The sequence below is a fragment of the Stomoxys calcitrans genome, chromosome 3, assembly GCF_963082655.1.
Source record: "Stomoxys calcitrans chromosome 3, idStoCalc2.1, whole genome shotgun sequence".
Classification (NCBI taxonomy): domain Eukaryota; kingdom Metazoa; phylum Arthropoda; class Insecta; order Diptera; family Muscidae; genus Stomoxys; species Stomoxys calcitrans.
This window is the reverse complement of record NC_081554.1, coordinates 17,915,731-17,930,122: the sequence shown is the minus strand read 5'-3', so window position 1 is coordinate 17,930,122 and position 14,392 is coordinate 17,915,731. Positions and strand designations below refer to the sequence as shown.

At 37.1% G+C, this 14,392-nt stretch overlaps 1 protein-coding gene and 4 non-coding genes across 6 annotated transcripts in view; 3 read left to right on the top strand and 2 right to left on the bottom strand.

Moving 5' to 3' along the window:
- The first annotated feature begins 5,045 nt into the window (after positions 1–5,045).
- Positions 5,046–5,118, top strand: Trnav-aac (transfer RNA valine (anticodon AAC)). Its single transcript has one exon. It is a non-coding gene; the product is annotated as a tRNA-Val (tRNA).
- Positions 5,119–5,542: 424 nt separating this feature from the next.
- On the top strand, positions 5,543–5,615 carry Trnak-uuu (transfer RNA lysine (anticodon UUU)). Its single transcript has one exon. It is a non-coding gene; the product is annotated as a tRNA-Lys (tRNA).
- Positions 5,616–10,170: 4,555 nt separating this feature from the next.
- Trnag-gcc (transfer RNA glycine (anticodon GCC)) lies at positions 10,171–10,241 on the top strand. The gene has a single exon. It is a non-coding gene; the product is annotated as a tRNA-Gly (tRNA).
- A 98-nt stretch (positions 10,242–10,339) lies between these two features.
- Trnak-uuu (transfer RNA lysine (anticodon UUU)) lies at positions 10,340–10,412 on the bottom strand. The gene has a single exon. It is a non-coding gene; the product is annotated as a tRNA-Lys (tRNA).
- A 599-nt stretch (positions 10,413–11,011) lies between these two features.
- Positions 11,012–14,392, bottom strand: part of LOC106080952 (protein spaetzle 3) — an 80,309-nt gene continuing 76,928 nt past the window's right edge. For both annotated transcript variants that reach the window (XM_013242581.2, XM_059365845.1), the window contains 2 exons: positions 11,451–11,576; positions 11,012–11,364 (listed from right to left, as the gene is read on the bottom strand). In XM_013242581.2, the coding sequence (XP_013098035.2) occupies positions 11,208–11,364; positions 11,451–11,576 (283 nt within the window). In that variant the 3' untranslated portion in view covers positions 11,012–11,207. The remainder of the gene's footprint in view (positions 11,365–11,450; positions 11,577–14,392) is intronic.

Genomic DNA, 14,392 nt, shown 5'->3' with positions numbered 1-14,392 from the left:
GAAATCGATGCATTACCTGATATAGCTGTCATATAAACTTATCTGGTGTCTTGACTTCTTGAGCCTTTAGAGGACGCAAATCCTATCCGATTTCGCTGAAATTTTGCACGACATGTTTCGTTATGACTTTCAACAACTGTGCAAAGTATGGTTCAAATGGGCCCATAACCTGATAAAGCTGCCATATAAACCGTTCTGGGATCTTGACTTCTTGAGCCTCTATAGGACGCAATTATTATCTGATTTGGGTGAAATTTTGTACAACAGCTTCTCCCATGACCTTCAACATACGTGTCAAATATGGCCAGAATCAGTCTATAACCTTATACAGCTCCCCTATAAAACGATCTCCCTTTTTTACTTTTTGAGCCCCTAAAGGGCAAAATCCTTATTCGATTTGTCTGAAAGTTTACAGAATGACTTCTACTGTGGTCTTCAACATTCATTCCATTATGGTCCGAATCGGACCAAAATTTGTTTTAAATTCTTTCTATCTACCTTTATGAAGCTTCAAAACACTGTGCCATGGAGTTTTCGCTTAGAATGCGTATTCCACTGCACCACACTAAGCGATAATGCTATTAAATGCACTGACCATGCTTCTTGTGAAGAAACGCATATTTTGTGCTTTTTTGATAAGGCCAGCGAAAGCGACAGGCGTACAAATAATTTCCCTTAAGATAGCATAAAGGATGGCAGCAAAGCGAGCAAGTAATAAGGGATGCCAAAGGAAAAGCCATTAAAAAGGTTTCAAAGAACATCCTTCGATTTTCAGCAACAAATTAAAGCAGATAGGAGGCATAAGCACAGAGAAAACCCGGAAATAATGCTGTTGTTAAAAAAGTCATTGTTTTCTTTTAATGGCTGATTAATTACATATGGCAAATTTGTGTGCCTACAATTATAAGTTGGAAATATTCCTATATTACCTTACCATATTAGGAATCATTTTTCATCATTATTGGACTTGATTTTTTTTCAAAAAGTTTTTGCCATTCGAGGACGGACCTTAGCCTTCATATTCCTAGAAATTGATGATAATCTCTTTATGACAATTAGCAAAATATCCATTATTGTAGCTACCCACAATATCTCTTCGAATGTTTTTTTTTTTTTTGTCCAAAATCCTGCGCGTGTCATCGCCCACTATTTAGTCCCATATATTAGATAAGGACCTTTGGTTATCTGTTGCGTCAATCAAAACTATTACAAATTCAATGCATGAGTATGCTTTGTTCCTTTTAGTAGGGCTGTCAGCCATCATCATGAAACATGGCAGCAAACAACAATCCTTAATCGATGACTTTTGCTAGAAGTGAAAGTCTCATCCGTCCCATAGATGGATGGCTTAGAGTGCTGTAGTTTATTAAATTTCATCTCTGCCTTATGCCAACTTCATAAAAGCTTTTATGTCCTCCATCCTGATGTCATCCAGTTTGTGCCACTCTGTCTTTCTGTTGGTTAGACCTTCTTATTGACACTGATGATGTTACTACTGCTGCTGCCACTGCTGCTTGTTGGCTTGATATTAGCCATGACTTTGACTTTTATCTCAATTCCATATCACTTGAGTAGAGTCCGTCTGGTTTGGCTGTCGATAACATTGCCAATGCAGTCAATAATGTCTTCTTTACTTTCTTCGAAGGTCAATGGGCACTTAAATCGAGTTTGACACTTATCTCCAAGAACCATAATGCTCAAACGATAATGTTCAATCGTCTTAATGTTCATTTGATTTGTTTTTAACATTTTACAAGGCGCTTAAAGAAGAAACTCCAATTTTAAGTAAATTGAGGAGCAGAAATAAAACTGGAGAATATTGTGTGAAAATCAATCTTCAATAAAATTTTTCGCAAAACTGCATGTTAACGAAAGAGGGAAAAAATCAGAATCAGACAGTCTGGATTATTTTTTTCATAAAATTCCAAATGGGGGAAATTTAAAAAAAAATCAGAATTTAAAATTCCACAAAATTTTGTTTAATTGTCAGATTTTTTTGAAATATTCTTGGATTCAGACTGACGCTATAACCTTAGTTGTTGAACGGGGTTGAGCTTAAACAGTTGACATGGTACAACTAAGAGGTAGCGTCATTAGCACAACAAAAATCTACCCCTAACGAAACTACCTTGAGTGACAAATGCCGTAAATTGAACTGTCAAAGTGGTTTTAGAAATAAACTTTTTATACCCTCCACCATAGGATGGGGCGTATACTAGTTTCGTCATTCTGTTTGTAACTACTCGAAATATTCCTCTGAGACCCCATAAAGTATATATATCCTTCGTCGTCGTGACATTTTATGTCGATCTAGCCATGTCCGTCCGTCTGTCTGTCGAAAGCACACTAACTTCCGAAGGAGTAAAGCTAGCCGCTTAAAATTTTGTACAAATACTTCTTATTAGTGTAGGTCGGTTGGTATTGTAAAGGGTGATTTTTTTGAGGTTAGGATTTTCATGCATTAGTATTTGACAGATCACGTGGGATTTCAGACATGGTGTCAAAGAGAAAGATGCTCAGTATGCTTTGACATTTCATCATGAATAGACTTACTAACGAGCAACGCTTGCAAATCATTGAATTTTATTACCAAAATCAGTGTTCGGTTCGAAATGTGTTCATTCACCGTAACGTTGCGTCCAACAGCATCTTTGAAAAAATACGGTCCAATGATTCCACCAGCGTACAAACCACACCAAACAGTGCATTTTTCGGGATGCATGGGCAGTTCTTGAACGGCTTCTGGTTGCTCTTCACTCCAAATGCGGCAATTTTGCTTATTTACGTAGCGATTCAACCAGAAATGAGCCTCATCGCTGAACAAAATTTGTCAAAATTTGAACACATTTCGAACCGAACACTGATTTTGGTAATAAAATTCAATGATTTGCAAGCGTTGCTCGTTAGTAAGTCTATTCATGATGAAATGTCAAAGCATACTGAGCATCTTTCTCTTTGACACCATGTCTGAAATCCCACGTGATCTGTCAAATACTAATGCATGAAAATCCTAACCTCAAAAAAATCACCCTTTAAATGGGCCATATCGGTTCATGAGGATCGGTCTATATGGCAGCTATATCCAAATCTGAACCGATCCAAATTAAATAAGGATGTCGAAGCGTTTGGTGTACTGAATTTAATGCTACATCTTATGCCTCTGGACAGTGTGGCTAGACAAATTACAGCAAACAGTTAGTTAAGGGAGCTTTCTCATTAGTCATGTGGCGGCTACGGACACTGCGATATTCCAGATAGTGCGGATAACACCCTACCTGAACTACGATTTCCCTGGTAACACAAGTTACATAGATTTCTATACAGATGGTTCCAAACTAAACGACCAGGTGGGCTTTGGGATGTACTCTAAAGATCTAGAACTGGTCAAAGCGAAAAGGATACCCGACCACTGCATTGTGTATCAAGCCGAGATCCTTGCAATTAAGGAAGTGGTGGAATGGCTAAGATATTATGTCATTATGACGATTGGCATAAATATCTTTTCAGACAGCCAGGCAGCCATTAAATCCCTGGAGAACGTATTTCTGAACACAAGAACCGCCCTCTCTCAGGTCTCTCAACGAGATGGCTGAACAGTTCAAAATTCACCTGTTATGGGTGCCGGGCCACAGAGATATCCCAGAGAATCTTCAAGCGAACGAGCTTGAGAGACTAGGAACAACCCTACACATTCCAGGTATACTGGAATGTGTGGATATGCCTCTAGCGACATGTAAGCTAAGTTTTCAGCACCAGGCCAGAAGGACAACGAATGATAGATGGTCACAAAGAAGGGGCTGTGAGCATTCCAAATCTATGTGGCCTAATCTAGACTCGAAGAGGTCTACCGCTTTGCTGTCATTGGCTAGAACAGATGTCTCAGTCATTGTGTCCGTCATGACACGAATTCCAGAGAAGATCACAAAGTGTGGTCTGGTATTGGTTTTAATACCAATCTGTTATTGGTTTTAGTACCAGGCCGTTATTGATGTTTCCACCCCTATTTGACCAAAAAAAACCATTGAAAATAATTTTTTATTTCGATTATTTTATTATTATTATTATTTCGAATTTTATTTCGATTATTTATGTTAATAATAAAAAAACAATAAGTAATGTTACACCTTCAAATCGTTTCCGTTGTTTTCATATGAATACAGCAACACAGCAACGTTTTCCACACAAGAGACTATCATGTTTTTAATGTAGAATGTCCTTAGAATTTGTTCCATTATTTCCATTTTTACCGCCTTAGAGTATTTGGACAGGTTTTTTTACGCACTCAAATTGTATTAAAACATTTTATTTATTTGTTTAATATTTTAAGTACAAATCTCAACAACACTTCTGTGACGCCGTAAATTCTTAATAGCCTCCTTTGTCTAATATTGAATTGATACCAAGTGGTATTAAAAATCTCTGCCAATGACACGAGCAAAATAATACCAGGCGGTATTAGAAAAGTACCAACATTTTTCTATCAGTGTAACTAGCGATGTGTAAAATTTATTTAACACAATCAATTTTTCCTTGTTTTATGTAAAATTTAACCAAATTATATTACAATTGACTTACTTAATTGGAATATATATTTTTTTTTTAATTCAGTGAACCGCATTTTTCAGAGTGTATCACAAAGTTAAATTTTAAATTGCTTATACCTTTCTTCTTCATGAACGAATTGCCACACTTCTTTCCAATCGTTCATTGATCTTACAAATATTACTTTCTGCCATCGAAATTGATTGATTCTCAATAATTCCAACTGAAATTAGGTTATTCGGGCTAATTGTAGGAATATGGACATATGTATATACATTATGTATGTAAGAACATATGTGTTATTTATTGCTAAGTGCGATTTTGTTTTTCTTCATAAGCAGTTTAAGGTAAAAATAACTATTTAGATCGTACCATATTATTATTCTTTTTGTTTACTTTTCAATTTATTTGGAATGCAAGTCTAAAGAAAAAGAAATTATTAACACGTGTTTGGATTACTATTTTCTCTACTACAAGAAAATAAGACCGCAGCCTCCATATGTGTTTCCGTGGTGTAGTGGTTATCACATCCGCCTAACACGCGGAAGGCCCCCGGTTCGATCCCGGGCGGAAACAGGCAAAATTTTTTGAAGAAACTTATTAAAAAAAAAAAAACAATTTTAAATAAAATGTATTATTTAAAATGTATCAAATGTATTTCCATGACATAAGCATATTGAAATTATAACATAATTAGGATATAATAAATGAAAATATTGAAACATACTAATGAAGCTAAATAGATGAACAATAAACTACTTTGTTGCCCTCTGGAGACAAAAGAGGTACTTATTCTCCCTGTAGTTGGTATATGAAGCACCTCAAAGTATGCTTTACTAAAGAGTGTGTATGTTTTATTGTGGACACAAACCTTTATAGTGGTGTTTTAATTTATGTCTACTGAACACACCTTCTAATTTAACAGCTGTTTTGCTTAAACAGAGGATTAGTTTTATTTTTTATGGTATTTAAGTGTTGCATTAGTTCCCGGCAATCCATAGCCCGGGTAGCTCAGTCGGTAGAGCATTGGACTTTTAATCCAAGGGTCCAGGGTTCAAGTCCCTGCTCGGGCGAGCCAATTTTTTGTAAATATATTTTTTGGTCAGGTTATTTGAAAAAGAGAGTGCGGATATTAATTATTATTAAAATCGCATTAATAAATGAGCCCATGAGTAACCAAACATATGAATACAATGGGAAATACATTTAAATGGGATTATGCATAAATACCCAATGTATGAGTTGGGTATTAATCGGATAGAATATTATATGAAGAAAGAATATTTGCTGTTTCATTTTAGTATTGGATAGTCAAGCCGTGAAGGGTAAAATTGCATGTATTGACGGGCTAAGGCATGTATTTGATACCCTACTCCACATTGGATGTGCAGACTATCTCGTCGAAATTAAAATTTGTTTAAATTTGAAATGTAGAATTTTGAACAAAAATCCGTACGTATTGTAGGAGTCACAAAGGAAATAATTGTGCAAAATTTTGGCAGGATTGGATGGATGAGAGATGCTTTTGCAAAGTTCCTTGAAGCGATAATCGAGAGATATATTTATAAGGAAGCTCTATCCAAATCTCAACAGATTTCTATGAAATTCTCCTGTGATCTGAAAACCCATAAAAAATATCCTCGTGTCATTCGGGGGTGGTTAACCTATGTATTAGTATTAGTCAAAATTGGATGAAAATATTTATGGGAGCTTTATCTTAATCGGAACCGATTTCAACCCAAATCGGTACCTATAGTGAAAGTCATAAAAGATGATATTGTGCAAAAGTTAAAGTAAATTTGTTGCTGTAAATATGTTGACAAAGGCTCTTAAAGTGAAAATCTAATGAAACATAGGAGCTATATCTGAATCTGATCCGATTTCTGTGCAACTCAACGGCAATGCTGGGAGTTATAAGAGAAAAATTTTTTCTCAATTTCGTGAGAATCGGTTAGCAAATGACCAAATTATCGCACAGTCTGGAACTTGGACCTCCAACCTGTGGGTGTTTTTCGTTATCACGAGAAGGTGTCCACGGGTTGCGGATAGTGGAATGCTCCAGTAGCAGCCACTGCAGTCGCGGACAATCAGCGGTATCAAGTGGAGAGTCTCAGTGAGAGGCCGGGTAGCACCGAGTCTTGCTTTAATACTGAGTACCTATGAATCTCAATACGACAAGGCGAGATATTGGCGCCTTTAAATAACCAATGGCCATCATGTTCCTGCGGCGATCGGTCGTATAGACCGGAACGAGCTTGCTCGCCTATAAGAACTTGACGAGGATCGCCGCCTCCACATGCAAATGTGGCTACAACACCGTGGCCGCCAAGGTAAAATCCTTGTACTCGGAAGACATTTCCAGGTGATAAAAAAACGCTTTGTAAAGCGGAGTCGACTGACCTACTCCTGATGTAAGTATGACACACCCAGCTTCAGGATTCACTGAATTAGGTTAAGCCAAGCGTTCAGCCGACATACAATTGTTTTTAATTTTTGACAGTACTTGGCATGGATGATGTCAACTTGTTCTCTTTTTACATTCATTCTTTGTTTACGTTTTCTCCCATGATATTTTCAATCGGCAGATTTGACATCCTTAATGATGTTCATGGGGCCTATCCACTTTATGTTTTCGCAAGTGACCTAACCTTCTATTAGTGAATCCTTACCCAGCTTGTTCCTAATATGCAAATGAATCCTCTCCAGTGTCTTAACGAAAAAGGAAGAAATACTAATCGGTCTGAAATCCTTGGGCGCACTATATTGCAGCCTCTCCCTTGGCACTCTTCCAAGACTGGGGCACATAAGATAGTCTTGTAAATGTCCGAAAAAACACATTCCAGTCTGATAAATATTCAAAAGTCTCCTACAACATCTTACGGTAAATAATCCACCAATTCCTCATTTGGCTTCCTTAAGTTACCAGTATAAGGGAAGTCCTTGGCCATCAGATTCCTCAGTCTTGATGTATTCTTCACGCTCGATAATTCTTTAATTAATTTGACAGAGTCCTCTTTTAGACCTTCTTTATGCTTTCTTGTATACTCTTAACTGTCCTTATAGAAATTCCATAACTCTCTTCTTCCACTTCCACTAGCTGCATTGAAGGCCCTGGCATCCTTCCTTCGTACTCAAAGGTCTGGGTTACACCACCCTTTGTCCTTCCTTTTTGGCCTCCTAACTGGACAACCCGATTTGCAAGCCGATGTCAGGCTTGAAAACGGCTCAGATTAATATGTAGCTGCCTGTATATTTCACTCGATTTACATTTATATGGACGTAGTCACCATCAGTCACCAGGTAGATTTGAGAAGGTAACTTGATAAGCTCAGCTGGTAACATTTTTCAATTTCAGAGTTGTATCCAAATACACTCTTATGTCAAATGGTTTGTTTAGATTTTAAAGTTTCTTCAACATTTTGTTTATTTTTCATATTTTTATTAATTATTTATACGTTCGTAATAAAAAGTCTCTTAATTTGTTGGCTACTGCGCGTGGCAATGCAAATAAGAACGTAAATGTCAATTTTACTAAAATGTTAATTTGACAGTATCCACAAGTTTGACAGAAAAGTGGGAATCTCTACCCCCATTCCCACTAGATTGTATCGTTGATTTCATTGTTGTTGGGCTTTTGACTTTACTTTCTCACATCTACCTAACAGGGATTGTCAAAATCAATTCTGTCAAAATCGGTGATTAGTGAAACTCTGATTTTGTGTTTATTATTAGTTCGCGCCATTTTTTGTTGTTTGCGTGTGGTATGGTTCTTAACCAGTGTTACCACTCAAAAAAATTTTTCCTACCAAAATTTAAGAAAAATTCTACCAAAACCTACCAAAAGGTCTATAAGCCAAAAATATGGCCCATATGTTTTTAGACCCACCACGGAAGAGTTGGTCACTTCGCCATTCCATTTGCAACACGTTAATATACATTTTCAACGCTACAAAGCACTAGATATTCGTTTAATTTTAATAGATGATCGAGACATTTCCGTCCGTCTGTTTGTTAAAATCACTCTACAGCCTCCCGGCGCGGTATAGCTGTAAGCACCACATAGGCTGGAACATTGAGGTCCGATCTGTGTGGTGTTCATTGCTGTAACGAGAAGCTTAGATGCAAGCTACCGGGCGCGTCCACAGGTTGCGGATAGTGGAATGCTCCATACGGAAAAGCTTCAACGGCAGTCACAGACAATCAGCGGTTTCGAGCGGAGAGTCTTAGTGAGAGGCCGGGTGCATTGCTGCTCCCGCGGCGAACTTTCTCACACAGGAGCTTGACGAGGATCGCCACACCCACAGCAAAATGTGGCTACAACAACAACACCTCTACATCCAAAAGTTCAAAGATGGCCTTCATCTTCATGTAGAACCCTCTATATCGATTTCCCATATGAAATCTTGAGTTCATAAAGTCGTATTTTTGCCCCGGTTTCAATGACAACTTTGTCGAGTTGGAATTAAGCGATCTCCCGATTTAAGTATTTGAACCGAAAAATTCGGTTTGCTACCAATTTTCGCCGTAACAGTGGATTGCATGCACCCCTCATCATCTAAGTATGGACAAGATCTGACCATATTTGTGTGCATCCGCTGCATTGCCCTATTTTCCGATTGAATGCATTGGACGCACAGAACCCGTATTTCTTACCCAGAATTTGAGAAATTCTAGGTAAGAAATATCAGTGAGTCCCCTTGTAATTGAATTTGGTCCATCACCATCTATAGTTTTATTCTGCACTCTTAACGTATGTACAGAAACGACAAGAATTAATTTTGAGTTATCCCCGCCGTTTTTTTCAGTAATTAATCTTGTATTTACATGTTGGAAAAACCTACCAAAAATTGAGGTCAGCCTACCAACCTACAGGATTCACTGAATAAGGTTAAGCCAAGCGATCAGCCGATATACTTTTTTTTAATATTTGGCAGTACTTGGCATTGAGGATGTCAACTTGTTCTCTTTTTACATTCATTCTTTGTTTACGTTTTCTCCTATATGATGACATTTTCAATCGTCAGATTTGACATCCTTAATGATGTTTATGGGGCCTATCCACTTTGTGTTTTTGCATGTGACCTAACCTTCTATTAGTGAATCCTGACCAACCTACCTAAAGAATAAAAAGCTACCAATTTTTGTGGGAACCAACAAAATACGGCAACACTGTTCTTAACTATAATGCACACACACAGCCAAAACTCGTTGCACTTGGCGAGAACAAAAATTGTACTCAGATTTTTGCTGTATGCTACCTGGTCATTATATCACGGATGGAAGGCCTAAAACCGCTGCATTTAAATTAAACCTCCGGCGGGTGAGAACCTGGGAATCTTTTTTTTTTTTCATTCATGTCTAAATATTCCAAAACAAAAAGCGTTTTCATATAAAATTCCATACAAAATGTACAAGTCCCTGTGGACCTTGTACTTCGGCAACGGCATCGAATGACTCAATCGTCTACTTTTATTTTCGTTTTGCATCATAATCAATGAGAGTGTGTGTTAAGGCAACTGTACCCTCTCTGCTTTACTATAAGTGCTTGTATTTGTACTGTATAAAATTATACTGTATAAGCAATTGAAATTTCTCCAAAACTTCATTTAACAACACGTCTTTGCATGAGCATCGGTGGTTCAGTGGTAGAATGCTCGCCTGCCACGCGGGCGGCCCGGGTTCGATTCCCGGCCGATGCAACTAATTTTTTTAAATTATAATGTTCAATATTTTTTAATTATTAAAAAAAAAATACTCACCTTAAATTTGATAAAAAAAAAATTAAAAAAAAACCTTTCGCCCGAGCAGGGACTTGAACCCTGGACCCTTGGATTAAAAGTCCAATGCTCTACCGACTGAGCTACCCGGGCCTTGCTAACAGCTAGCACTTGAGCTCATCACGTCGGCTAGTTCTAGAATCTAGAACATATTAAAAACTGAGTTTATTAAAGAAAATTTTATAGGTTTAGAATCAGTTTTATTGGAAAAATGTGCCTAAATTTAACAAAAAAAAAAAACTAAACGTATAAAACTACAGTTAAAATGTATGTTGTATGCAGGTGTTTGTTCGATTTTATGTTGTGCGTAGGGGCTTAGATTTAATTGATTGTTTATTAAAAATTAATAACAAATAGGTAATTCTACTAAATTTTTAATATATATTATAATCAGTATAGACGAAGTATGTGATTTATTTTAAAAACTCTAAGAATGTTGAACTGTTTAAAAAAAGAAAACAATAAAACGAGGTTCTACTGTAATAAAATTTTTTGTGATATAAGAACTTAACAAAAGAAGAATCAAAGCAATATAGGTATATGTTTGTTAGGTAATTCTACTAAATTTTTAAAATATATTATAATCAGCATTAAACAAAGTATGTGATTCATTATGAAAACTCTAAGAATGTTTAACTGTTGAAAAAAGAAAGAAAACAATAAAACAAGGTTCTATTCTAAACAAAAAAAATCAAAGCAATTTAGGTAAACATTAAAATTATTAAAATCATTTAGAAAGTAAAATTCTGTTTTCATAGTCAACAACAAAATCGGAATAAATCAACACTAATTTTAATAGTTTATAAGTATTCATGTTTTTATTTATTTAAAGTCTATTTAGAGGTTTTCCCCCTTCTTCATCTTTTTGTGGTTATTATTATTTTAAGCTTAAGGATTACATCTGCAAACACAACATGAAGGAAACAGGAACCAATCCATGAAAATTCCCTTACAATCATTGTCGGGATCATAGGCCAGCAGGCGATGCCATTTGTATTTCTGCTCGCAACCACATTCACCTACGCAACGAGGCGTTTGAGCTTTCCTGTAACAAAAAAAGAAAAATTAAAAACATATAAATATATATATATATTTTTATTATGTATCAACAATTTTGTTGTCTTATCTTACGAGCATATTTCCTGATGTATTGCCTGCTCAAAATGTTGTGTATTTACTATGGCCCTTATTTTACCAGCCGAATTTGATGCCCAGTATGGGGTGACAATTTCAACCTTAGATTCACAGGCATCCAGTCTAAAAAAAAAAAAAGAAAATAGGTAAACGAGAAAAAATAAGAAAATAAAAGAAAAATTTACAAGTATATGCATAAAAATTTTGTCTTTAAAGAAAATTTTATTCATATTTAGTTTTTATAAAGGGTGATTTTTTTGAGGTTAGGATTTTCATGCATTAGTATTTGACAGATCACGTGGGATTTCAGATATGGTGTCAAAGAGAAAGATGCTCAGTATGCTTTGACATTTCATCATGAATAGACTTACTAACGAGCAACGCTTGCAAATCATTGAATTTTATTACCAAAATCAGTGTTCGGTTCGAAATGTGTTCATTCACCGTAACGTTGCGTCCAACAGCATCTTTGAAAAAATACGGTCCAATGATTCCACCAGCGTACAAACCACACCAAACAGTGCATTTTTCGGGATGCATGGGCAGTTCTTGAACGGCTTCTGGTTGCTCTTCACTCCAAATGCGGCAATTTTGCTTATTTACGTAGCCATTCAACCAGAAATGAGCCTCATCGCTAAACAAAATTTTTCAAAATTTGAACACATTTCGAACCGAACACTGATTTTGGTAATAAAATTCAATGATTTGCAAGCGTTGCTCGTTAGTAAGTCTATTCATGATGAAATGTCAAAGCATACTGAGCATCTTTCTCTTTGACACCATGTCTGAAATCCCACGTGATCTGTCAAATACTAATGCATGAAAATCCTAACCTCAAAAAAATCACCCTTTAGCTATTGTATTGTTATCGATCGATCGATACCTCCATGAGTATACCCTGGGCTGGACCAGCTGTTTATCACTACACACCTATTAAGAAATAGATATTTGTTTACGAAATATCTTTGTTCGGAAACATAAAAATTTGTGCAAATAAGAGTAAAATGGCTCTTATTCTCCTGCAAATTTTTCATGACAAATTTTTACTGGAAAAGTACTGGAACGGAGCATGGTTGAATTAACAAGGTTGGCTCACTTGCCCAGCTGATGGAATTTCTAACTCTAGAGTTGTTTTCAAATCCCACTAGAATGTCAAATGCTTGGTTTGGATTTTAAATGTTTTTAATTGTTTTAATTTATAATTTACACGTTTTTAATCATAAATCTTTTGATCTTGTGGCTGCTACACAGGAGAATGTCAATTAGGAAGTGTCCAGAAATTTGACAGCCTAGTGGGAATTTGTGCCACCGTCACCACAGGGTTGTATAGTTGATTTCGTTGTTTTATTTGGGATCTGTAATCCGATTAGACAGTGACTTGTCATGACGGACACAAAGATTAAGACGTCTGTTCTAGCCAGCGGCAGCAATACGGTAGACCTCTTCACGTCTAGATTAGGCCACATAGTTTTGGAATGCTCACAGCCCACTCTTTGTTACCATATGTCATTCTTTGTCCTTCGGGTCTGGTCCTGAAAACTTAGCTTACATGTCGCTAGAAATATACCCACAGGTTCAAGTTTCCCCGGAATGTGTGAGGAAGTTCCTAGTCTCGCAAGTTTGTCCGCTTTACAATTCCCAAAATAGGTGAATTTTGAATTGTTCAACCATCTCGTTTAGAGATATGCGACTGTCGAGGACGGTTTTTGTGTACAGAAATACGTTTTCCAGGGATTTAATGCCTGTCTGTCTGAGAGATATTTATGCCAATCGTCGTTATGACAGTAGCCATTCCACCACTTCCTTAATTGCAAGGATCTTCGCTTCATACACACTGCAGTGGTCGGGTAACCTTTTCGATATGACCAGTTCTAGATCTTTAGAGTACACCCCAAAGCCCACCTGGTCGTTTAGTTTCGAAAGATCCGTATAGAAATCTATGTAACTTCTGTTACCAGGGATAACGTAGTTCCAACCGGTCCTATCAGGAATAGTGGTACAGTACTTTTTATTAAAGCGTAGGGTGTAATCCACACTGCCTGGAACATCGGAGTCATCCTTTGGGTCCGGTTGAGTATTGTCTACTGTAGGTGGACTTTTGAAGCGGCGTCCACCAGACCGCAACACCTGCAGTATATACCCAATGCATGACGAGTGGTATAGAACCCCAACTTTTGCCAATGGCCCTCTTGCAGGTGTATAGGGCAATAGTTGCCTTTCTTGCCCTTTCCAAAATGTTGGATTTAAAGTTCAATTTCCTGTCCAGCAAAAGACCCAGGTATTTTGCGCTTTCTGTAAATGGAACATTCCCTTCTCCCAAGGAGACAGGTGCCACTGTAGGCTACTTGTATCTCCTGCTGAAAATAACTACCTCTGTCTTGAAGGGATTTACACCTAGACCACTTTCGGTAGCTCACTTCGCTGTTGCACGTAGAGCATTCTGAAGTATATCTTATAGAGTGCTGGGAAACATTCCCTTTCTGCAATTGCCACGTCTTCCGCATACGCGACCACTTTTACACATTTTCTATGTTGTTATTGTTATATTCCAAAGTAGAAGAGACAGTACACCTCCTTGAGGTGTTTCTCTGCTGTCCCAACTCCTTCATGATTGACGTTGGTTTTACATTATTGAAAGCGCCATCAATGTCAAGTCAAGCCAAATGCTACCATTGTGTATTCCTTGAAAGCGAGAGAATCCTCTTTGTAGTCAACTAGGTCGTTAACTACTGTTTCAGTGAACTTGCCTTTACTATATGCATGCTGTTGCCGAGACAGGCGATCTCAAGGGATCTTTGCCATAAGATATGTTTCTATCAACCTCTCAAGAGTCTTCAGCATAAAGGATAACGAACTAATAGGACCAAAATCTTTCGCCTTCGTGTGGTATGGTCTTCTAGCTTTCGGAATGAAAATTACTTTCGTGTCCCTCCATCCCA